General features: G+C 41.2%; 1 protein-coding gene across 1 annotated transcript in view; it reads right to left on the bottom strand.

Moving 5' to 3' along the window:
* The window catches only part of LOC117453601 (cadherin-related tumor suppressor-like), a 221288-nt gene that overhangs the window by 181033 nt on the left and 15545 nt on the right, over positions 1-24710 (bottom strand). Inside the window, 7 exon segments of the mRNA XM_071204485.1 lie at positions 6115-6432; positions 6434-8500; positions 11952-14357; positions 16146-18110; positions 18112-18534; positions 21275-22634; positions 22846-23063. Of these exon segments, the coding sequence (XP_071060586.1) occupies positions 6115-6432; positions 6434-8500; positions 11952-14357; positions 16146-18110; positions 18112-18534; positions 21275-22634; positions 22846-23063 (8757 nt within the window).

Genomic DNA, 24710 nt, shown 5'->3' on the forward strand with positions numbered 1-24710 from the left:
GGGCAACTGTGAAACACTTGACCTCCTTTCAGGCAGGTAACATAAAGTCCCAACTCGAGGGATTGACAATACTTACACAATTACACTAGAGAACATTGCAGCACCAAGGACACATATGAGCTGAAGCTGTCAAGTATATTTCACAGGTAAAAATGCACACAACTAAGAGCAACGAAAAATACCAAAAAAACAACACTGATCTTCTCAAATATTGCTTTGAAAGTGATATTCACAAGACTGACATTTTATGCAGCAGTCTTTTCAACACAGGCAGCTGCATTGTTCCTATTTTTGCACGCTTTGTGATTCCACCCGAGATTTATACATTAATATTAATCATCCTGCTGTGCAGCCATGCCTGAATAATGCAGAATCGTGTGTGTGTGTGTGTGTGTGTGTGTGTGTGTGTGTGTGTGTGTGTGTGTGTGTGTGTGTGTGTGTGTGTGTGTGTGTGTGTGTGTGTGTGTGTGTGTGTGTGTGTGTGTGTGTGTGTGTGTGTGTGTGTGTGTGTGTGTGTGTGTGTGTGTGTGTGTGTGTGTGTGTGTGAGCAGGCATGGCAAAGAAAACGAAGAAAATGGGTAGACTTGAATTTTCAGCACCAAGGAGAGAGACAAGTTTAATGTAAGCTTTAAAAAACAAATGTAGGAGCACAGAAGCCGTTTTGAACGGAAAAACCGGCTTCAATAATAACATATATTACTACTTGAATCACCAAAGAATTTCAAACGCCTGCTTACTAAGAAATAAACTATGCCGTCGAATCGTGATGCATTTGTAGCCGACCATAGCGGGAAACCACTTTTCGGCCACCGTAGTGTGGGAATCTGACGTCATTGTCACCTGATTCGGTCACGTGACCGAGTAAACAGGAATTCATCAAAAGTTTGCAGTCAGTTTAAGAAAGCCTCTCTTGGCTGCACGGTCACTGGTCTTCTCCCTCTCACAAAGGTAGGAATAACAATTTTAAGGTGGCTCATTTAGTTTGGGTTTTATTAGGGCGAGTGCAAGACGAGATTTTACCGTTGACGGAGGGAAACTCTCCCGACATGCACGAGACCGGGTCTGATAGGAGCAATTTGCTTTTAGATGGCGTTTTAAACCGGCGTTTTTAATTGTGTTAATTATATGACAGTAATGATATAACATATGTCAGATACTGTGTTATTTTCAAGCAAGCCTAAAAGATAATGTGTTCAAACTGGCTTCACTCGCTTTAATTGCTCCTTTGAATGTAATGTTCCTCTGTGGTTTCCTACTCAACACATGTTTGTATTGTAATGCCTCTCATATTTTATTTGTTATTGTATTTTAAGGTGACATTGAATGCTTTGAAAGGTGCCCTACAATAAAGTGTATTATTGATCTTATATCTGTGGTCACACTATTAATGTTCCTTATTTTAGATCTGCACTGTTCTCTATAACATGTTCAGCAGAGCAGGTATTTCTCCTGCCAGATATGGCACCCCCCCCACCCCCCACAACTTTGTCCAGGACAGTCACAACTTCACCAAAATCACTCCGGTGTTGCATGTTCCCCTCTAGTTTGTGCTCACAAAAGCATTTCACTCTGGGCCCAGCAGGTGAAAAACTAAAGAGGGGCTTCAAAATCCGGCAGCACCAACACCTGATCTGCTGGATTTGGAAGCCCCTCTTTAGTTTTGTACCTGCTGGGCCCAGAGTGAAATGCTTTTGTGAGCATAAACTAGAGGGGAACAGCAAGCACCAGTGTGATTTTGGTGAGTCTGTGACTACCCTGGAGAAAGATATAGGGGGGGTTCCAAATCCCTGCTCTGAACATGTTATGTAGAACAGTGCAGATCTTCCCTATTGACACCAGGATTAACCTAGTCTAAAATAAGGAACATTAATAGTGTGATAGAAAATGTAATGTAATAGAGGCACAGATATAAGATCAATAATACACTTTATTTTAGGGCACCTTTCAAAGCATTCAATGTCACCTTAAAATACAATTGAATAAGAAATTAAATATGAGTGTCATTACAATACAAACATGTGTTGAGTAGGAATATATAAAAGTGATATTCAAAGGAGCAATTAAAGCGAGTGAAGCCAGTTTGAACATTATCTTTTAGGCTTGATTGGAAATAACAGTGTCTGACATGATCATGTGATCATTACTGTTATATCATTGCTTACTATTCGTGGTTATCAGACACTTAAACAACAGAAGGTTTTAAAAAATAGGACTATACTGACAAATCACATATTATCCTGTCACTGTCTGTTCTGTAGGAAGGAGGAATATAACAGAGTGGGACTATACACAGAAAAACGTAAGTTTATTCCAATACGAAGATTGTGACGGATCTGAAAAACCTGTCCTTAAAACGAGCCTCCTCGCAATTGTATGCACATTATTTATTCAGCCGTTTGCTGTTTAATCTGATGTATCACTCAAAAGGGTGAAAAAAGCATTGAAAACGGCGAACGCTCAATACAGGCGATGACGTCACCTTTGCGCGTCCCCACGGCAAGGCTTCAATCCACGGCATAACACCGGGATATTAAGTGACCATTTCCCCGGCAGCATCGAGCTGAGTTGGAAAATAACTCTGTGACAGTATGCCTTGTTTTTAACTCTTTAATTTTATATTGAGTTGGTGAATGAGGCTGGCAACTAACATGTTATGTTTCCTTTTCAAAAGCACCAGGCTGTCCTATAGTGTTTTTCTTATATATTCTTGTTCATTTTCTTCATGTGCAGTTTATGGCAATATAATCATTTTATTGTTTGTGTCTTAGGTTGCGCTCCTCTTCCTCTGCGGCGTAGGCCTGGGCCCGGGTGGAACGCTGCCTGCCTTCAGTGTGGGACTGCACGGTGTGACACTTTCTTTTCTGTTTGCCAAATATCTCACTGTTATTATTTTATAGAGATTGTGGTTTGAATATTGCATGCTTTCGTTGTTTTGGTGTGTGGCTTTTCTTCTTTTTGTCCCTCACGATTAGCAGGCACTGCAACCCAGCGGACCGGGCCTGCCCAACTGAGGAGGGTAACTTATACGTGTTGAATTATATTTGCCATTTTAACACTTTGCATGAATTGACATTTTAAACAGTTTCCAACACTTGTTAAATAAAGCTGCGTATATTTTTGGAATTCATGCCTCTGTCGTAATTGAACCTATTAAGGGACGCTTTCAAATCGGTCCACGACTTACACTTACATTTAGGGTCCACGGGTTCCTCCTGCCCCTTAGCAGGAGGTGGCGTTGTCAGTGACTAGCTTTATATATGGTAACCTCAGTCACGGTTACCACAGTAGTATTGCGCTACAGAGGTACCGCCCACTTCCGCATTCCCTTCACTTGGTAAACAATATTTAAACGGCTGATACCTGATAGTTATTTCCCGTTCGACCGAGACGTTTCCGGTAAGTCTCCACAATTATCGAGTTAGTGGCATGTTAGGCTCTGGGTGTTTGACTTTTACACATTACTCCAGCAGACAGTAGCTTTGCCCATGACGGTGACAAGACCAGCAGTATTGTGTGTGTGAGGGGCTGCGCCGTCCGAGGGACATAAGGTCTGAGCGATCATGGTTTTTACCAAGACTATGTTTATGGCAGCATTTCTGTAACATGTGCTTTGTTCTTCTATAGATTGTCCGCCACTGCTGTTTTGTTTTACTGTTTTGTTTCCCTTATTTTGGTTTGTTATAGTCAGAGGTGCACATAACTTTTTTTTTAGTGAGTTACTCAGACCAGGAGACAGCGTTTGGTACTCACCCCACACAAAGCGTGGTCCTCCTCAGTGTCTCCTTCACTGTCTATTTACTTCTTGCATGCTAGATGATGAAGATGCACCTCCCTGTCTCTTAAGCCTCCGAATTGCTTTCTACAAAAGTTGTTGCCAACACTGTGAAGTCCTTGCAATTCCTGAAGCAAAGTTGAAGGATCAAATACTAAGATATTATCACATGACTTGAAATCATATCTGATTTCAGATGTGGGAAGTTACTAAGTACACTTATTCAAGTACAATTTTGAGATATTTGTACTTTACTTGACTTTGATGCTACTTTGTACTTATCTAAATGGTGTACTTTTACTCCACTACATGTATTTAATACCTTTTTAGTTATTTTACAGATCTGGATCAATGATGTGAAATATAATCAACTCTTAAATCAGACTTTAGTTCCACCTGGAGTAAATTCACAAGCTGCCCTGCAGTCTACAAAGTCATTACAGCTGCACCTTTAACAGCTTTGAGAACACTTTAATGATCAATAATTATAAAACATATCAGATTCTGAAATGGACCAATCTGCACAATGACTACTTTTACTGTCGCTACTTTAACTATATTTTGATGATAATACTTTTCTAATTTTACTTGAGTAACATTTTGAATGCAGGACTTTTACTGTAACAGAGTAACAATATCAGAGTACTTCTTCCACCTCTGTCTGATTCCAAACTCTAACATTAAAACCCTGAACACGTTGGTAACTGTTTTTAAATAAAACTGCAGCAGCTTGACCACAGAGCGTGAACGTTGTGATCAAGTGTGTGTGTGTGTGTGTGTGTGTGTGTGTGTGTGTGTGTGTGTGACCCTGCTTAAAATAGTGGCTCTGGAGCAGCTTTACTCGACATTGAGAAACGGCCTCTGAGTTAGATGTTACTGAAGATTTCTAAGGAGTAGTGGTAGCTAAAATATTTTATACCAAAAGTTTCTAAGACACTTCACCTGTTGTACCTGTTTTGCTACCTTTCTTTCAAGATCATTAGGATTGTGTATTTGCATGAAATGTAGAAATATGTGAAGTAGAATCTGATTCAAATAATCAATGTGTGCTTCTTTCCTCTCAGTGTTCATCAAGTATATGAGACTATATTTTGTTACTGCTATAGTAACGTGAATAGTGTTTACTCCAAATCATTACAGGCAGATTGTGCTTCTGAATTAGCAAAGATTTCATTTTTTTAAGACATGACACACAGTTGCTACCAAGGAGTACTGTCTATAAGCTTTTGTGTGTGTGTGTGTGTGTGTGTGTGTGTGTGTGTGTGTGTGTGTGTGTGTGTGTGTGTGTGTGTGTGTGTGTGTGTGGCGCAGCATGTGCACAGGGGAGTCTCCCACTGCAGCCAGTTGGCGAAGTTTTGGCACAATTATGTTGTTCATACCGACATTAACCCCGTCTGTGCACACGGCGACCAACTCTGTTGTCCAGCGATCTAAGCCTTTGCCTCCTGTAAAGCTTCACAGGTCCGTCGGTTATGTCCTGCGCGGCTCGCGTACCTGTTATCTGCATCCCTGGTTATAGTAGTTTGTTTTGATGCTTTTGTGTACATTGTTGCTCCAATTCCTAATCTCCCAAGAGTATTAGTGTTATTATTATCTCAATGAATCTTATCCAATGAATTGATATACTGTTGTGTTTTGTGTCTTTTGTTGAGGGATCCAGCACCCCTGACGTGAGCGGCAGCCTTGGGAGTTGGGATTCAGCGGTGTTAGGCCCTCACGTGCACTTCACTGCCCCCTAAGTGTGTTTAGTTAATTGTGCACCTTTCTTCATTTATCACTTTCTTTTCAGTTGCTGTGTCTGTACAGGGTACTTACCACCACCACTCACCACCACTCACACGACGTGTGAGTGGTGGTGAGTAATATTCTGCGCTCATTTAGTCAGTTTTAGGCTGGATACCATTTTTTAAATAGCATTCTTGGTGTAGATGAATTCATAATAAATTGTCGTTTTTATTGCTTAAAGTATTGTTTGTAAATGTGTCTGATATTGATAAATACATATTATAATCCTTGTCTTGAACCTTTTTGTTGACTGCCAACTGTATCATGTTTCTTTAATTGAATCTGTGGAGTTTTTGCTGTTTGATACATTTGAGTTAAAGGGCCAATTTGATCAGTAGAACAGCTAAACTTGAGGCCGTGTGCACGGCCGCAGTTACACATTATAAAGCCCATTGATGCGTTAAGTATCGATCTTAGTTACTTGTAAAGTTCCATGATTTTTGCTCGACCTTATATTGTCTAAAATAGTCATGTAAAGACAGAGAATGACAAACATATCTGAACAGCTTTGTTCACATGGTGCAAATATGTCAACATTAGGTGACAACAATTCCTACCTCAGGAGAAGAATCACAGTCTCCAAACACTTCAGCAAAGTCTGAAGGGCTTTTCCTCAGAGTCTGGTCAGCAGGCAGTGTGTTGTCATTGGAAGATGACACGAAATTAAAGTCACTGGTTCTGGAACCTGTTGTCAGGTAGGCGTCATAATTGTAAGCGCTGCGTAAAGTTCCTGTTCCGTCAACATCTGCGTAATTAGGAGGGAGATAAGCGCTGGGGATGGCGACTGCTCCATCAAACAACAGTCTGGGCTTTCTCCTGCGACAAAACCTCACACCCAGGATGATGATGATGAAGGTGAGGAAAAAGGTGGACACAGGACACCAGCGCGATGATCAGATAAGAGGTCAGTTTGGAGTTCTTCTCATCATAAGAAATGTCCTTCAGTTCTGGCACCTCAGCCAAGTTATCAGAGATAAGTAAATACATGGAGCAGGTGGCAGAGAGAGAGGGCTGTCCGTTATCTTTCACTGACACAACAAGGTTCTGTTTCATGCTGTCAGACTCAGAAATGTCCCGCTGTGTCCTGATCTCTCCGCTGTGGAGACCAATAGTGAAAAGTCCCGGATCAGTGGATTTGACTATATGATAGGACAGCCAGGCGTTCTGTCCGGAGTCCGCGTCCACCGCGATCACTTTGGACACCAGAGAGCCTCCGTGTGCAGCTTTGGGGACCAGCTCGGTCATGAAGGAGTTGCCCTCCGGGGCGGGGTACAGTATCTGAGGAGAGTTGTCATTCACATCCGATATGAACACACTGACGGTCACGTTGCTGCTGAGCGGAGGAGAACCGTTGTCTCTGGCCATCACGTGCACTTTAAAACTCCTGAACTGTTCATAATCAAACGTCCTCACAGCGTGGATCACCCCCGTGTCTCCGTTAACAGACAGATAGGAGGACACCGGGGCACCGTTCACCTCACCGGGTAACAGAGAATAAATCACGGTACCGTTTTGTCTCCAGTCGGGGTCTCGAGCAGTAACGGAACATAAAGTGGAGCCAGGTTTGTTGTTTTCAGTCACATGTGCGCTGTAGGACTGCTCCTCAAACACAGGTGGGTTGTCGTTGATGTCTGCTACAGATAACTGAACAGTTTTAGAGGAGGACAGAGGGGGAGAGCCCTCGTCAGTGGCAGTGATTGTAATGTTGTAATCAGACACTAGTTCACGGTCCAGTTGTCCTGTGGTCACCAGAGAATAATAGTTTTTAATAGAAGGAACCAACTTAAAAGGGACGTTTTGCTGAATGGAGCAGCGGACCTGTCCGTTAGTCTCAGAGTCTCTATCCTGCACGTTAATGATGCCCACCTCTGAACCACGTGACACGTTTTCAGGTATGGGGTTAGTCAGGGATTTTAAACTGATAACAGGGGCGTTATCATTCACATCAGTGATAGAAACGATTACCTTAGCATACGATGACAGCCCTAACCCATCTTTTGCTTTAACTCGTATTTCAAATGATTTTGTAGTTTCATAATCAACATTACCAATAACTCGTATCTCACCGACTTTTCTATCAATACTAAATAACTTCTTGACATGTTCAGTCACGTGTCCAAAGTCATACGTCACATCTCCGTTGACTCCCTCGTCTGCATCAGTAGCGCTCACTGTGACAACTACAGTGTCTACAGGAGAGTTTTCCGGCAGACTGGCTTTATAGACGGCCTGGCTAAACACTGGGGCGTTATCATTAGCATCCAGCACAGTGACGTGTATGACTACAGTACCTGATCTCTGAGGAGAGCCTCCATCTAAAGCTGTGAGGAGCAAATTGATCTCTTGTTGTTTTTCACGATCAAGCTCCTTTTCAAGAACAAGCTCTATTGAGTTTCCATCAACAGCCAAAATGAAATTATCATTCTTTTTGAGGCTGTACTGCTGAACTGAATTCTGCCCTACATCCGCATCGTGAGCCTCCTCTAGCACAAAACGAGCTCCCTTGTCTGCCGACTCACGGATTTCAATATTTATCAATTCTTCGTTAAATTGTGGCGAGTTATCATTAATATCTTGAATGTGAAGATTAATCCGATGGAGCTCGAGAGGATTCTCCAGCACCAGCTCGTGTTTTAGGATGCACGAAGCCTTTTCTCCACAAAGCCCCTCTCGGTCAATCCTGTCGGCAACAATCAACTCCCCGTTATTCAGGTTTATGTCACAGTAACGTTCATCAGTCCCATCGCTGTCAATGCGGGCTCTTCTGTTAGAGAGCGCGCTCCTTTCCAGCCCGAGATCCTTCGCCATATTTCCAATAACTGATCCTCGTTTCATTTCCTCTGGAAAAGAGTAGCTCAAGTCTCCATACGCAGCATGCAGGAAAGAAACCACTACGAAGAAACCGCACGTTTGAAACGAGATTACGTTGGAATCCATCATCGACTATAAATTCCTTACAGATTGAAGAAAAGAGAGAATAAAGACAGCTCAACTACATAACACAAGGAACAGCGAATCCAGGGTGACTGTCTCTATGTAGGCACAAGAGCAGAAGAATGAACGTCCACACAGAAGGAAAAGGAATTCAATCATCTTAAAGCAGGCATATAGCGCCACCGTGAGTTAATTTCGACGACAACACTGATTCAAAAAAAAGGTTTACAATGTACCACATCCTGCGGTTCTCTTCTGAATACAACTATGATAATGTAAAATAAATATTCGAAACGTCATTTATCCATTAAGTTTAAACCAGGAAACTCATAAATTCAACAAGTGTCCCAGTACATAATCTTGGTTTTGAATATTCTACTTATCTCTTACATATACACATCTGATTTGTTTTTAATCGTATGTTTTGTTATTGTGATGATCCAGTCTTTATATACTTTTGTTTAGGATTTGTATATGATTCACTGTTTATATCATCTGATAGCATCCTGTGCAGCCAACATATAAATAAATAAATACATCTTTGCTTTGACTTGTTAGTAATGCTGCGAATAAGGATGTTTTCCACTGCTTTTAAAACTAGTAAAACTACATTTGCGGAAGTTACTATAATCAAGATAAACTCATCTGAAGGGTTTAAAAAGGTGGAATACAGCGCACGTGCATCTTCAGTTGGATTAAAAGGGGAAGTCGTTTTTTTATATTTTAAACGAAATTATGTATTAGTTACAATGAGACACAACCCTTTAAAGATTTAACCATTTACATTTTGTATAAGCACTTATATATTTTTGAATCCATCATAAACCAGTCATTATGAGGATCTGCATTTGTTTGTAACATTAACTTCATTTGGATTTACTAAATTGCTTGGTTTATTTGAATTACCGATGAAGGAGATCTCAAAGTATTCTTTGTGTGACGCTGTGGAGAAACTAAACAAAAAGCCTCTCTCAGCTGTTCAGCACCAAGGACAGATAAATTAGCAGACAGTCACACATTTCTGTCTGAAAACAGAGGACATTAAGAGCAGTGTCCTGTTCAACAAAACATACCAAAACCCTTAAAGTTAACCTGTACCATAATATAGACGTGCTCTGCATATTAACATAATAGATGGTTCAAGAAGATCCCAAAGCTTAACCACACCATAAACAGTAAAATATGCATTGATCCACCTCTCACCTTAATCTGAAAAACCACAAGACTGGGCAGCATAAGGATAATAAATTAAGGCTCATCACTTTTAACCCGGTATACCCACAAAAAACAATCAGTTAGAAAACCTGTTACAAATACTAATAGACTAGAACAAGTAAAGAAAGTCCCTGACTCTGTCAGCATGACCTGCCCAAACTACTTGTGTGAAACTGGGACTGCATATTGAGGAACAAGTGATGTTCTGTCAAGTTAGAATCTGAAGATCTATCATAATAGGTCTACAAAACACAACCAAGCCATACAGTGAAAACACAGGTTTAATAATATGTATTATTTTTACTGTCAACATTTATTCCTCACAACCACAGTAAGAAGAGAAAGCAATCAGCAGAATAAACTGAAGCGCTGACTGGATTACAATGCAATAACACACAAATTACTGGTTAAGCTCTCATCCTAAATAACGAGAATTAGTAGCATCAGCAAGTCAGTAAGTTGCCAGTCGTTGCGCTGTTAAGGTATAAAAAAACATCTGCTGGATAATATTATAAGATTTATACTCTGGCCTCAAGAGTAAGATCAACGTGTAAATGTATTTATGTGGCAGACACATTTTACCAAAGCAATGTGTAAATGACTTCCAATCCAATAACTCAAAAAGAATAGCCCAATGTCCCAGCTCAACATCAGCAATCAACTTAATGTACTGACCAAAAGATAACAAGACATCTCCAATAACTATCAGCCACAGTAAATGACAACATTACAGAAGATCTGAAAGATTTAGAAAAATACTTTTGGTAATATGAAAACTCCGATGACTTTGAATAAAAACAAAAAATGTCCATGAAAAATTAGCTCTTGTATAACTAATTTATATGTTTCAAGAATCTATTGATTTACGTAACTTGATTGAAAACAAAAATGATCAAGTGACGTAAATTAACAACAAGCAAAACTCTGATATAATAAACCTAAGGTTAGTTATTTAATGTATGAAAAAAAAAAGGAACCGGTTGAAATAAAAGATTTCAAAATCTGAACAACAAGCTTGTTGAGGAAACAGCATTTAATAAAACAACAACCTTTGCAATAGCTGCTTAACACAGAAGGCACATGGACTGAAACAAGGGATACACACACACAACATGACAATAATGCAACACAACTGATGAAGTATAAAAACAAATCCTTGAGTTTATCCAGATATTTAATTCAATTCAATTCAAAACCTTTATTTATCCAGGTAAAATCCCATTGAGATCAATGATCTCTTTTTCAAGGGAGACCTGCAGCAGTAGGTTCCACAAGAAGACATAAAAACATAAACAACAGAACAACAAAAGGACATCATACAGCAAAATGTACAGGGATTACAATTTACATATCTAACCACATGTACAGGTACCAACAGCATCTGATTGTGTAGCATCCAACCGAGCTTTAAAAACATGTAGTGGTACTAGCTTGGTAATTTTCCATTCTTTTTGCAGACTGTTCCATGTTAGTGGAGCTGCACATCGAAAAGCTTTCTTCCCTAAGACAGTCCTAGCACTTGGCACATTTAATAAAACCACAGCATGCGATCTCAGGCAATAAGTACTTTCAATTCGCAGAGAGATCAGGGAGCAGATATAAGATGGTAGTTTATCCAACATGGCTTTGTAAATGAAAAAGTACCAGTGACTGAGCCTCCGTACAGTAAGTGATGGCAAAACCGCCTTGGCATACAGGGTACAGTGATGCGTAAGTGCTTTACAAGTCAAAAATCTCAGAGCACTGTGATACGCAGCATCTAAGCTGCTCAGGTAATTGGCAGGTGCATTCATATATAACAAATCACCATAGTCCAGCACAGGTAACAAGGTCACAGTGACTAGCCTTTTCCTGGCCTCAAGCGAGAAACAGGACTTATTTCTGTAAAAGAAACCTAGCCTAACCCTCAGCTTTTTAAGCAGATTATTTACATGAAATTTAAAAGTGAGACAATCATCAAGCCAGATACCCAAGTATTTGTAACAGGTAACCACTTCAAGTTGTATTCCTTGCGTAGTTACAATATCCAAAGCAGTCTCCGGTGCAATTCACTAAGAATAAAACGTTTAAAGGAAACTGTGTTTGAATGTAGGCTATTTATTTATTCATAAAACATTTGACAAAAGTTGCTGTGCGTGTATTTATACCTCTAAACACTACAAAGGAGAAATTAATCCGAACAAAGCAGGGAAGAGCTACTTCAGGAGGATGAACACACATTTCATTATATGGGTGGTGTCCCTACCTCAGGAGAAGAATCACAGTCTCCAAACACTTCAGCAAAGTCTGAAGGGCTTTTCCTCAGAGTCTGGTCAGCAGGCAGTGTGTTGTCATTGGAAGATGACACGAACTTAAAGTCACTGGTTCTGGAACCTGTTGTCAGGTAGGCGTCATAATTGTAAGCGCTGCGTAAAGTTCCTGTTCCGTCAACATCTGCGTAATTAGGAGGGAGATAAGCGCTGGGGATGGCGACTGCTCCATCAAACAACAGTCTGGGCTTTCTCCTGCGACAAAACCTCACACCCAGGATGATGATGATGAAGGTGAGGAAAAAGGTGGACACGGACACCAGCGCGATGATCAGATAAGAGGTCAGTTTGGAGTTCTTCTCATCGTAAGAAATGTCCTTCAGTTCTGGCACCTCAGCCAAGTTATCAGAGATAAGTAAATACATGGAGCAGGTGGCAGAGAGAGAGGGCTGTCCGTTATCTTTCACTGACACAACAAGGTTCTGTTTCATGCTGTCAGACTCAGAAATGTCCCGCTGTGTCCTGATCTCTCCGCTGTGGAGACCAATAGTGAAAAGTCCCGGATCAGTGGATTTGACTATATGATAGGACAGCCAGGCGTTCTGTCCGGAGTCCGCGTCCACCGCGATCACTTTGGACACCAGAGAGCCTCCGTGTGCAGCTTTGGGGACCAGCTCGGTCATGAAGGAGTTGCCCTCCGGGGCGGGGTACAGTATCTGAGGAGAGTTGTCATTCACATCCGATATGAACACACTGACGGTCACGTTGCTGCTGAGCGGAGGAGAACCGTTGTCTCTGGCCATCACGTGCACTTTAAAACTCCTGAACTGTTCATAATCAAACGTCCTCACAGCGTGCATCACCCCCGTGTCTCCGTTAACAGACAGATAGGAGGACACCGGGGCACCGTTCACCTCACCGGGTAACAGAGAATAAATCACGGTACCGTTTTGTCTCCAGTCGGGGTCTCGAGCAGTAACGGAACATAAAGTGGAGCCAGGTTTGTTGTTTTCAGTCACATGTGCGCTGTAGGACTGCTCCTCAAACACAGGTGGGTTGTCGTTGATGTCTGCTACAGATAACTGAACAGTTTTAGAGGAGGACAGAGGGGGAGAGCCCTCGTCAGTGGCAGTGATTGTAATGTTGTAATCAGACACTAGTTCACGGTCCAGTTGTCCTGTGGTCACCAGAGAATAATAGTTTTTAATAGAAGGAACCAACTTAAAAGGGACGTTTTGCTGAATGGAGCAGCGGACCTGTCCGTTAGTCTCAGAGTCTCTATCCTGCACGTTAATGATGCCCACCTCTGAACCACGTGACACGTTCTCAGGTATGGGGTTAGTCAGGGATTTTAGGTATATTACAGGGGCGTTATCATTCATATCAGTGATGTCAATTATCACTTTTGCTTCGGAAGAGAGGCCATAACCATCTTTGGCCTCAACCATAACTTCATAATTTGATCCCTCTTCATAATCAATTTCACCTGTCACAAATATTTCTCCAGTTTTCTCATCTAGTAAAAAGAGCTTTTGTGATTTATCAGAGAGTCGGCTAAATTCATACGTAACCTCTCCGTTCACCCCTTCGTCTGCGTCTGATGCACTTACAGTGATAACTGGGGTTTTCATAGGTGAGTTTTCCGGTAACGAGGCCGTATACACAGACTCAGTGAACACTGGGGAGTTATCATTAGCATCAAGTACAATGACGTGTATGACTACAGTCCCGGATCTCTGAGGAGAGCCTCCATCTAAAGCTGTGAGCAATAATTTCATTTCCTGCTGCTCCTCTCGGTCCAACTCTTTATCTAAAAGCAACTCACCATATTTTCTTCCTGCATTTGTGGTCTGAATATTGAACACAAAGTGAGGGTTTTGCTGCAAAATGTAGCTTTCAACTGAGTTCTTTCCTATGTCTGCATCGTGAGCTGCATTTATGCGATACTTAGCTCCTTTAACAGCGGACTCATGTATTTCCAGTTTTATAATATCCTTCGGGAAAATTGGTGAATTGTCGTTTATATCTTGCACCTGCAGGGACAACCGGTGTAACTCTAATGGACTCTCTAACAGCAAGTCAAATTTAAGAACGCACGAAGGCTTTTCTCCACAATGCTCCTCTCTGTCGATCCTTTCCTCAACGATTAAATCTCCACTACGAAGGTTAATTCCGCAATAATGTCTGTCGTTTTTTTCCATATCGACACGAGCTTTTCGAGCAGCCAGTCTTCCCACCTCCAGTCCGAGATCCTTGGCGATATTTCCAATAACAGATCCGCGCTTGAGCTCCTCCTGTACAGAATAGCTCAGGTCTCCGTGTGCGCATTGCAGCGCAACAAAGAAAAACACAAAGCCGTAGCTTTGAAAAACGCTCCGTCTATTCCTCATCCCCAGGCAGTACTACACAAATGAAGACAAGTCGATATCAAGTTGATAATATGTGCCCTACAAGCATAAGTGTCGTCAGTGTTGAAAACACAGGGGTGGTCGAAGCAAATGTGTTATAAAAGGCAGGCTCAACGCTTAACCTTAGCTGGTCTATAGTGCCACCGTGAGCCAACATAGAATATAACAGCTTTAGAGAACTGCTGCATGTTGTCTTAACATATCACCAAGTCACCTGGACATTTACTTTAATACAAAGGCATTATATGAGTTATTTAATAAAACTCTTAATAAGGCACTTTCGTGTGTTCAACGTTTCGTTAAGATAAGTAAGATGATTAGTTATCTGTGTTTTAAATGCTTTCAAACAATACTATTTATGCTCATAGTAATCCACACACAGCTCTTCATAGTAATACAAATAAGACAACACTCTGCACAATGTCGGAACACAGATCAATTAATTCATTGTTGCCCACTTAATACTCAAACTTTTTGATTAAAAAAGCAAGTATGTCTCTCTCTTCTCTCCCTCTGAAATACAATTAAGTAGAGTGCCTTTGTCGTAAAAAATGTAAAGATCTGCCTCAAGCTTTCTCCAAAGACCTCTTGAATACATTTATCAAATCTAATTAAATTATATGAGATTCACAGGAAGGCCAAAGAAAAATTACAGAGCAACAGTTTGCCTTTTATGTTGCACTGGTGTAACAAATATTGTTGTCTTTACATTCACAATGAGATTCAAAATTAAAGGGATGACAATATTACTGCACTGAAAATAAGGCAATAAATGGAATTCCTTAGACGATGAGATTAATTGACAAAGAAGCCATTTCGATCACCAATATATATATATTGATGTGCTAATGTACTTTTTTTACTTGTGTGTTTTTAATCTAGCACCAAAACTATCACTCAAATCCCTGATTTTGAGGATAAAATAGAACACGGGCATCTGGAAAACCAATTTATAAGTAATGTGTCCTTTAGCCAACCCAGTATAACGGCCAGACGTATATATGTCACGTTGGTCCACGCTGGGAGACGTCAGGGTGACACGGTGTCACCCCCTCAACGCGTCACATTGACACGGTATTGTTAACATGGCCCACCAGTGCAGATATACCCGGATGTTGAGAAGCAAGCCTCTATTACGACTTGTGGTTCACTAACACACATCTTTGTGGAGAATACGAAGATTTGTTCAGTTCTTGTCAAGGAAATGTATATATATATATATATATATATATATATACACACACATTTCCTTGACTGAAAAAATCTTCGTTTTCTCAACAAAACGATATAATGTTTATATAGTAGCCTATTAAATACATTTCCTCGAACGAAACAATACAACAAAATCCAACCCCTCTGACGGGTGAAACCGTATCATCCTGACGTCCCAGCGTGGACCATGGTGACATATACACGTCTGGCCGTGATACTGGGTTGCATTTTGCTGTTTAAAAACAAAGAAATGAATAAAAGGGGTGGGCTGCTTTTGACAGATATAAATGTTTTCAATAATAAGGAATTTATTTCAAAAAAGCCTCTACTTCAATCACCAAATTATTTGAAACACCTGCTTACGGGACACTTTGCTGTCAAATATTGATGCATCATTAAGCCCTTTGAGTGCATCAAGTAAAGCTCTAGTTAGTTGTACAGTGTCGTTCATTTGATCGACCTTACATTGTCTTAAAAGGCTGTTTAAAGAAAAAGAACGGCAAAAATGTATCTGAACAGCTTTGTTCACATGGTGCAAATATGTCAACATTAGGTGACTACAATTCCTACCTCAGGAGAAGAATCACAGTCTCCAAACACTTCAGCAAAGTCTGAAGGGCTTTTCCTCAGAGTCTGGTCAGCAGGCAGTGTGTTGTCATTGGAAGATGACACGAACTTAAAGTCACTGGTTCTGGAACCTGTTGTCAGGTAGGCGTCATAATTGTAAGCGCTGCGTAAAGTTCCTGTTCCGTCAACATCTGCGTAATTAGGAGGGAGATAAGCGCTGGGGATGGTGACTGCTCCATCAAACAACAGTCTGGGCTTTCTCCTACGACAAAACCTCACACCCAGGATGATGATGATGATGAAGGCGAGGAAGAAGGTGGACACGGACACCAGCGCGATGATCAGATAAGAGGTCAGTTTGGAGCTATTCTCGTCATAAGAAATATCCTTCAGTTCTGGCACCTCAGCCAAGTTATCAGAGATAAGTAAATACATGGAGCAGGTGGCAGAGAGAGAGGGCTGTCCGTTATCTTTCACTGACACAACAAGGTTCTGTTTCATGCTGTCAGACTCAGAAATGTCCCGCTGTGTCCTGATCTCTCCGCTGTGGAGACCAATAGTGAAAAGTCCCGGATCAGTGGATTTGACTATATGATAGGACAGCCAGGCGTTCTGTCCGGAGTCCGCGTCCACCGCGATCACTTTGGACACCAGAGAGCCTCCGTGTGCAGCTTTGGGGACCAGCTCGGTCATGAAGGAGTTGCCCTCCGGGGCGGGGTACAGTATCTGAGGAGAGTTGTCATTCACATCCGATATGAACACACTGACGGTCACGTTGCTGCTGAGCGGAGGAGAACCGTTGTCTCTGGCCATCACGTGCACTTTAAAACTCCTGAACTGTTCATAATCAAACGTCCTCACAGCGTGGATCACCCCCGTGTCTCCGTTAACAGACAGATAGGAGGACACCGGGGCACCGTTCACCTCACCGGGTAACAGAGAATAAATCACGGTACCGTTTTGTCTCCAGTCGGGGTCTCGAGCAGTAACAGAACATAAAGTGGAGCCAGGTTTGTTGTTTTCAGTCACATGTGCGCTGTAGGACTGCTCCTCAAACACAGGTGGGTTGTCGTTGATGTCTGCTACAGATAACTGAACAGTTTTAGAGGAGGACAGAGGGGGAGAGCCCTCGTCAGTGGCAGTGATTGTAATGTTGTAATCAGACACTAGTTCACGGTCCAGTTGTCCTGTGGTCACCAGAGAATAATAGTTTTTAATAGAAGGAACCAACTTAAAAGGGACGTTTTGCTGAATGGAGCAGCGGACCTGTCCGTTAGTCTCAGAGTCTCTATCCTGCACGTTAATGATGCCCACCTCTGCACCAGGTGACACGTTCTCAGGTATGGGGTTAGTCAGGGATTTTAAACTGATAACAGGGGCGTTATCATTCACATCAGTGATAGAAATGATAACCTTGGTATAAGATGAAAGCCCTAGCCCATCTTTTGCTTTAACTCGTATTTCAAATGATGTGGTAGTTTCATAATCTACAGGACCAATTACTCGTATCTCACCAACTTTTCTATCAATACTAAAAACTCTCTTAACATCTTCAGTCACGTGTCCAAATTCATACGTCACATCTCCGTTGACTCCCTCGTCTGCATCCGCAGCGCTCACTGTGACAACTACAGTGTCTACAGGAGAGTTTTCCGGCAGACTGGCTTTATAGACGGCCTGGCTAAACACTGGGGCGTTATCATTAGCATCCAGCACAGTGACGTGTATGACTACAGTACCTGATCTCTGAGGAGAGCCTCCATCTAAAGCTGTGAGGAGCAAATTGATCTCTTGTTGATTTTCACGATCAAGCTCCTTTTCAAGAACAAGCTCTATTGTGTTTCCATCAACAGACAAAATGAAATGATCATTCTTTTTGAGGCTGTACTGCTGAACTGAATTCTGTCCTACATCCGCATCGTGAGCCTCCTCGAGCACAAAACGAGCTCCCTTGACTGCCGACTCACGGAATTTCAATATTTATAAATTCTTCCTTAAATTGTGGCGAGTTATCATTAATATCCTGAATGTGAAGATTAATCCGATGGAGCTCGAGGGGATTCTCCAGCACCAGCTCGTGTTTTAGGATGCACGAAGCCTTTTCTCCACAAAGCCCCTCTCGGTCAATCCTGTCGGCAACAATCAACTCTCCGTTATTCAGGTTTATGTCACAGTAACGTTCATCAGTCCCATCGCTGTCAATGCGGGCTCTTCTGTTAGAGAGCGCGCTCCTTTCCAGCCCGAGATCCTTCGCCATATTTCCAATAACTGATCCTCGTTTCATTTCCTCTGGAAAAGAGTAGCTCAAGTCTCCATACGCAGCATGCAGGAAAGAAACCACTACGAAGAAACCGCACGTTTGAAACGAGATTACGTTGGAATCCATCATCGACTATAAATTCCTTACAGATTGAAGAAAAGAGAGAATAAAGACAGCTCAACTACATAACACAAGGAACAGCGAATCCAGAGTGGACTGTCTCTATGTAGGCACAAGAGCAGAATAATGAACGTCCAGCACAGAAGGAAAAGGAATTCAATCATCTTAAAGCAGGCATATAGCGCCACCGTGAGTTCATTTTGACGACAACACTGATTAGAAAAACTAATTTAAAATGTATCACATCCTGCGGTTCTCTTCTGAATACAACTACGATAATGTAAAACAAATATTCGAAACATCATTTATCCATTAAGTTTAAACCAGGAAACTCATAAAGTCAACGAGTGTCCCACACACAATGTTGGCTTTGAATATTCTACTTATTTCTTCCCTTGCATATAAACTTATGTCTGATTTGTTTTAAATTGCGTGTTTTGTAACTGTGATGATACAGTCCATATGTTATGTAGACTTGTTATATTATTTACTGTTTATATCATCTGATAGTATCCTGTGCAGCCAAAAATATACATAAAATAAAAATACATCTACATACTTTTATTGACTTGTTAGTAATGCTGCAAATAAGGATGTTTTCCCCCTGCTTTTCAAAGTAGTAAAACTACATTTGCAGAAATGACTATAGTCAAGATAAGCACATCTGAAGGGTTGTAAACATGTGGAATACAGCGCACGTGGATCTTCAGTTGGATTACATGGGGAAGTAGCTTTTTATATTTTAAAGGAAATTATTTATTAGGAACAATGAGACTCCACCTTTAAATATTTAACAATTCACATGTTGTTATAGTTATATATTGTTTCCTTCATCTTAACCCAGTCATTAGGCTCTGTGAATGTTTTGATAACATGAACTTCATTTGGATTTCCTAAATTGCTTGGTTTATTTAAATGACTGCAGGGAGAGCCCAAAGTATTTTTAGTTTTAAGTTGTGGAGAAAACTAAACCAAAAGCCCATATCAGCTGTTCAGCACCAAGGACAATTAGCACACAGTCAAACATTTCTGTCCGAAAACAGAGGACATAAAGAGCAGTGTCCTGTTCAACAAAAAAGACCACAACCCTTAAAGTCAACGTCTACCAAGTGTACTATAGACGTGTAAAACACTGCAGATGTACAGAAAGTATGATTCAAGATGATCCCAAAGCTTGACCACACCATAAACAGTAAAAGATGCATTGACCCAGCCTCTGCCCTTTTGTACAAAGAGGCTGGACGCCCTCCTTAATACCATCACTGATTAGAGATAAATCATACCGTGTGTCAATGTTTGTCAACAAGATAACAACAGATGCATTAGATCCAGCTCTGACGACAATCTGAAAAACAACAAGACTGGGCAGCACAACCAGGAAACAAATTAAGGCTCATCACTTTTAACCCCGTAAACCCACAGAAAAACATCAGGCAGGAAAGCATGTTGCAAATACTAATAGACTAGAACAAGTAAAGAAAGTCCCTGACTCTGTCAGCATGACCTGCCCAAACTAGCTGTGTGCAACTGGGACTGCATATTGAGGAACAAGTGATGTTCTGTCAAGTTAGAATCTGATAATCTATCATAGGTCTACAAAACACAACCAAGCCAGGTTTCTCACAGTGAAAAGACAGACTCAATAATATGTATTGTTTTTTTGTTTTTACTGTCAACATTTTTTTCTCACAACAACAGTGGTTAGAAGAGAAAGCAATCAGCAGAACAATCTGAAGCGGTGTGGACTGGACTCAAATGCAAAACACACATAGCCTACTGGTTATGCTCTCATCCTAAATAACGAGAATTAGTAGCATCAGCAAGTCAGTAAGTTGCCAGTCGTTCCGCTGATAAGGTATAAAAAAACATCTGCTGGATAATATTATAAGATTTATACTCTGGCCTCAAGAGTAAGATCAACGTGTAAATGTATTTATGTGGCAGACACATTTTACCAAAGCAATGTGCAAATGACTTCCAATCCAATAACTCAAAAAGAATAGCCCAATGTCCCAGCTCAACATCAGCAATCAACTTAATGTACTGACCAAAAGATAACAAGACATCTCCAATAACTATCAGCCACAGTAAATGACAACATTACAGAAGATCTGAAAGATTTAGAAAAATACTTTTGGTAATATGAAAACTCTGATGACTTTGAATAAAAACAAAACATTTCCATAACAAGTTCACTCTCGTACAAATTATTTCTATGTTTCAAGAATCTATTCATTTACTAACTTGATTGAAAACAAAAATGATCAAGTGACGTAAATTAACAACAAGCAAAACTCTGATCTAATAAACCTAAGGTTAGTTATTTAATGTATGAAAAAAAGGAACCGGTTGAAATTAAATATTTCGAAATCTGAACAACAAGCTTGTTGAGGAAACAGAATTTATAAAACAACAACCTTTGCAATAGCTGCTTAACACAGAAGGCACATGGACTGCAACAAGGGATACACACACACAACATGACAATAATGCAACACAACTGAAGAAGCATAAAAACAAATCCTTGAGTTTATCCAGATATTTAATGTGCAATTCACTCAAAATAAAACGTTTAAAGGAAACTGTGTTTGAATGTATGGCTATTTATTTATAGATACAACATTTGACAAAAGTTGCTGTGCGTGTATTTATACCTCTAAACACTACAAAGGAGAAATAAATCCGAACAAAGCAGGGAAGAGCTACTTCAGGAGGATGAACACACATTTCATTATATGGGTGGTGTCCCTACCTCAGGAGAAGAATCACAGTCTCCAAACACTTCAGCAAAGTCTGAAGGGCTTTTCCTCAGAGTCTGGTCAGCAGGCAGTGTGTTGTCATTGGAAGATGACACGAACTTAAAGTCACTGGTTCTGGAACCTGTTGTCAGGTAGGCGTCATAATTGTAAGCGCTGCGTAAAGTTCCTGTTCCGTCAACATCTGCGTAATTAGGAGGGAGATAAGCGCTGGGGATGGCGACTGCTCCATCAAACAACAGTCTGGGCTTTCTCCTGCGACAAAACCTCACACCCAGGATGATGATGATGAAGGTGAGGAAAAAGGTGGACACGGACACCAGCGCGATGATCAGATAAGAGGTCAGTTTGGAGTTCTTCTCATCATAAGAAATGTCCTTCAGTTCTGGCACCTCAGCCAAGTTATCAGAGATAAGTAAATACATGGAGCAGGTGGCAGAGAGAGAGGGCTGTCCGTTATCTTTCACTGACACAACAAGGTTCTGTTTCATGCTGTCAGACTCAGAAATGTCCCGCTGTGTCCTGATCTCTCCGCTGTGGAGACCAATAGTGAAAAGTCCCGGATCAGTGGATTTGACTATATGATAGGACAGCCAGGCGTTCTGTCCGGAGTCCGCGTCCACCGCGATCACTTTGGACACCAGAGAGCCTCCGTGTGCAGCTTTGGGGACCAGCTCGGTCATGAAGGAGTTGCCCTCCGGGGCGGGGTACAGTATCTGAGGAGAGTTGTCATTCACATCCGATATGAACACACTGACGGTCACGTTGCTGCTGAGCGGAGGAGAACCGTTGTCTCTGGCCATCACGTGCACTTTAAAACTCCTGAACTGTTCATAATCAAACGTCCTCACAGCGTGGATCACCCCCGTGTCTCCGTTAACAGACAGATAGGAGGACACCGGGGCACCGTTCACCTCACCGGGTAACAGAGAATAAATCACGGTACCGTTTTGTCTCCAGTCGGGGTCTCGAGCAGTAACGGAACATAAAGTGGAGCCAGGTTTGTTGTTTTCAGTCACATGTGCGCTGTAGGACTGCTCCTCAAACACAGGTGGGTTGTCGTTGATGTCTGCTACAGATAACTGAACAGTTTTAGAGGAGGACAGAGGGGGAGAGCCCTCGTCAGTGGCAGTGATTGTAATGTTGTAATCAGACACTAGTTCACGGTCCAGTTGTCCTGTGGTCACCAGAGAATAATAGTTTTTAATAGAAGGAACCAACTTAAAAGGGACGTTTTGCTGAATGGAGCAGCGGACCTGTCCGTTAGTCTCAGAGTCTCTATCCTGCACGTTAATGATGCCCACCTCTGAACCACGTGACACGTCCTCAGGTAAGGGGTTAGTCAGGGATGTTAAACTGATAACAGGGGCGTTATCATTCACATCAGCGATAGAAATGATAACCTTAGGTATAAGATGACAGCCCTAGCCCATCTTTTGCTTTAACTCGTATTTCAAATGATTTGGTAGTTTCATAATCTACAGGACCAATTATTCGTATCTCACCAACTTTTCTATCAATACTAAATATCTTCTTGAAATCTTCAGTCACGTGTCCAAATTCATACGTCACATCTCCGTTGACTCCCTCGTCTGCATCAGCAGCGCTCACTGCGACAACTACAGTGTCTACAGGAGAGTTTTCCGGCAGACTGGCTTTATAGACGGCCTGGCTAAACACTGGGGCGTTATCATTAGCATCCAGCACAGTGACGTGTATGACTACAGTACCTGATCTCTGAGGAGAGCCTCCATCTAAAGCTGTGAGGAGCAAATTGATCTCTTGCTGATTTTCACGATCAAGCTCCTTTTCAAGAACAAGCTCTATTGTGTTTCCATCAACAGCCAAAATGAAATTATCGTTATTTTTGAGGCTGTACTGCTGAACTGAATTCTGTCCTACATCCGCATCGTGCGCATCTTCCAGCACAAAACGAGCTCCCTTGTCTGCCGACTCCTGAATTTCAATATTTATAAATTCTTCCTTAAATTGTGGCGAGTTATCATTAATATCCTGAATGTGAAGATTAATCCGATGGAGCTCGAGAGGATTCTCCAGCACCAGCTCGTGTTTTAGGATGCACGAAGCCTTTTCTCCACAAAGCCCCTCTCGGTCAATCCTGTCGGCAACAATCAACTCTCCGTTATTCAGGTTTATGTCACAGTAACGTTCACCAGTCCCATCGCTGTCAATGCGGGCTCTTCTGTTAGAGAGCGCGCTCCTTTCCAGCCCGAGATCCTTCGCCATATTTCCAATAACTGATCCTCGTTTCATTTCCTCTGGAAAAGAGTAGCTCAAGTCTCCATACACGGGATCCAGGAAAATAAGGAGGAAATAGAAGCCACACGTTTGAAACGAGATTATGTTGGAATCCATCATCGACAATGAATTACTAACAGGCAAAAAAAAGAAAGCGAACAAAGACAGCTCATCCACATAACACGAATAGCAACTACCGACTGTCCTATCGACAGGAGAACAATAATGAACGTCCACACCAAAGGAAGCAGGAAGACATCTTAAAGCGGGTATATAGCGCCACCTTGAGGTTTTCAAGAATACTCATTTTTAAAAAAATACAAATGGAAGGTTTCAAATTGAGCATATATCCTGCGTTAAACTTTTTATAATCTGTTAATTAAATAGACAAATATTATGAAGCACAATAAATATGTGCAACCGCAGTAATCCTTGAGGTTTAATCAGGAAACAGTGTCAACAAGCACTTGTTACATTAGGCATATGCAGGCTATGCCTTTCATTAATATCTTGTCTTGCATTTCAATTCATGAAATTATTGTTTTTACTTATGTTTAGTTCTTGTGAGTATCCAGTCTATACTCTTCTTAAGACAGGGTGTCATGCTAACCGACTAGCCAGTATTTTTTTTAATAAACGTTTATATTAATTATTTGTTTTCCTTGCTTTGATAAAAAGGTGAAACTACATTTCCTAATAAAGAACATATTCATTATGACCAATATTGTCACATTTGCAGGGTTGTGAACATTTGGAAAACCGAGCACCTGAGTCTGTAGCTGTCTGTAAAATGTTCAAAGGATTATTTATGCGACAATCTTTTACATGTTTATGAATACAAAATGTAGATGTTTATAAGTTTACATATTGTACTTACAGCTTTAACCAGTCATAATGTATCCCTGTGGTTTGATCACAACAGTAACCTTCATTTTTACTTTCTTATTTCCTATTGGTATATTCTAAATCAGGGAGGAACCAAAGTAGTATAGTGTTGTAATAAAAAGTGAAAGTGTGGGAAACTTGAATAAAAAGCATCCGAAAGGAAAAGGGATGTTCAGCACCGAGAACAGAGGAATGAGCCTCGACACTCAAACATACTTGACAACAGAGGACATAAAGAGCAGTCATATGAACACACAAAGACAATAGCTATCTTTCCCCTCTCCTGGA

This window comes from Pseudochaenichthys georgianus, chromosome 10, assembly GCF_902827115.2.
Source record: "Pseudochaenichthys georgianus chromosome 10, fPseGeo1.2, whole genome shotgun sequence".
Taxonomy (NCBI): Eukaryota; Metazoa; Chordata; class Actinopteri; order Perciformes; family Channichthyidae; genus Pseudochaenichthys; species Pseudochaenichthys georgianus.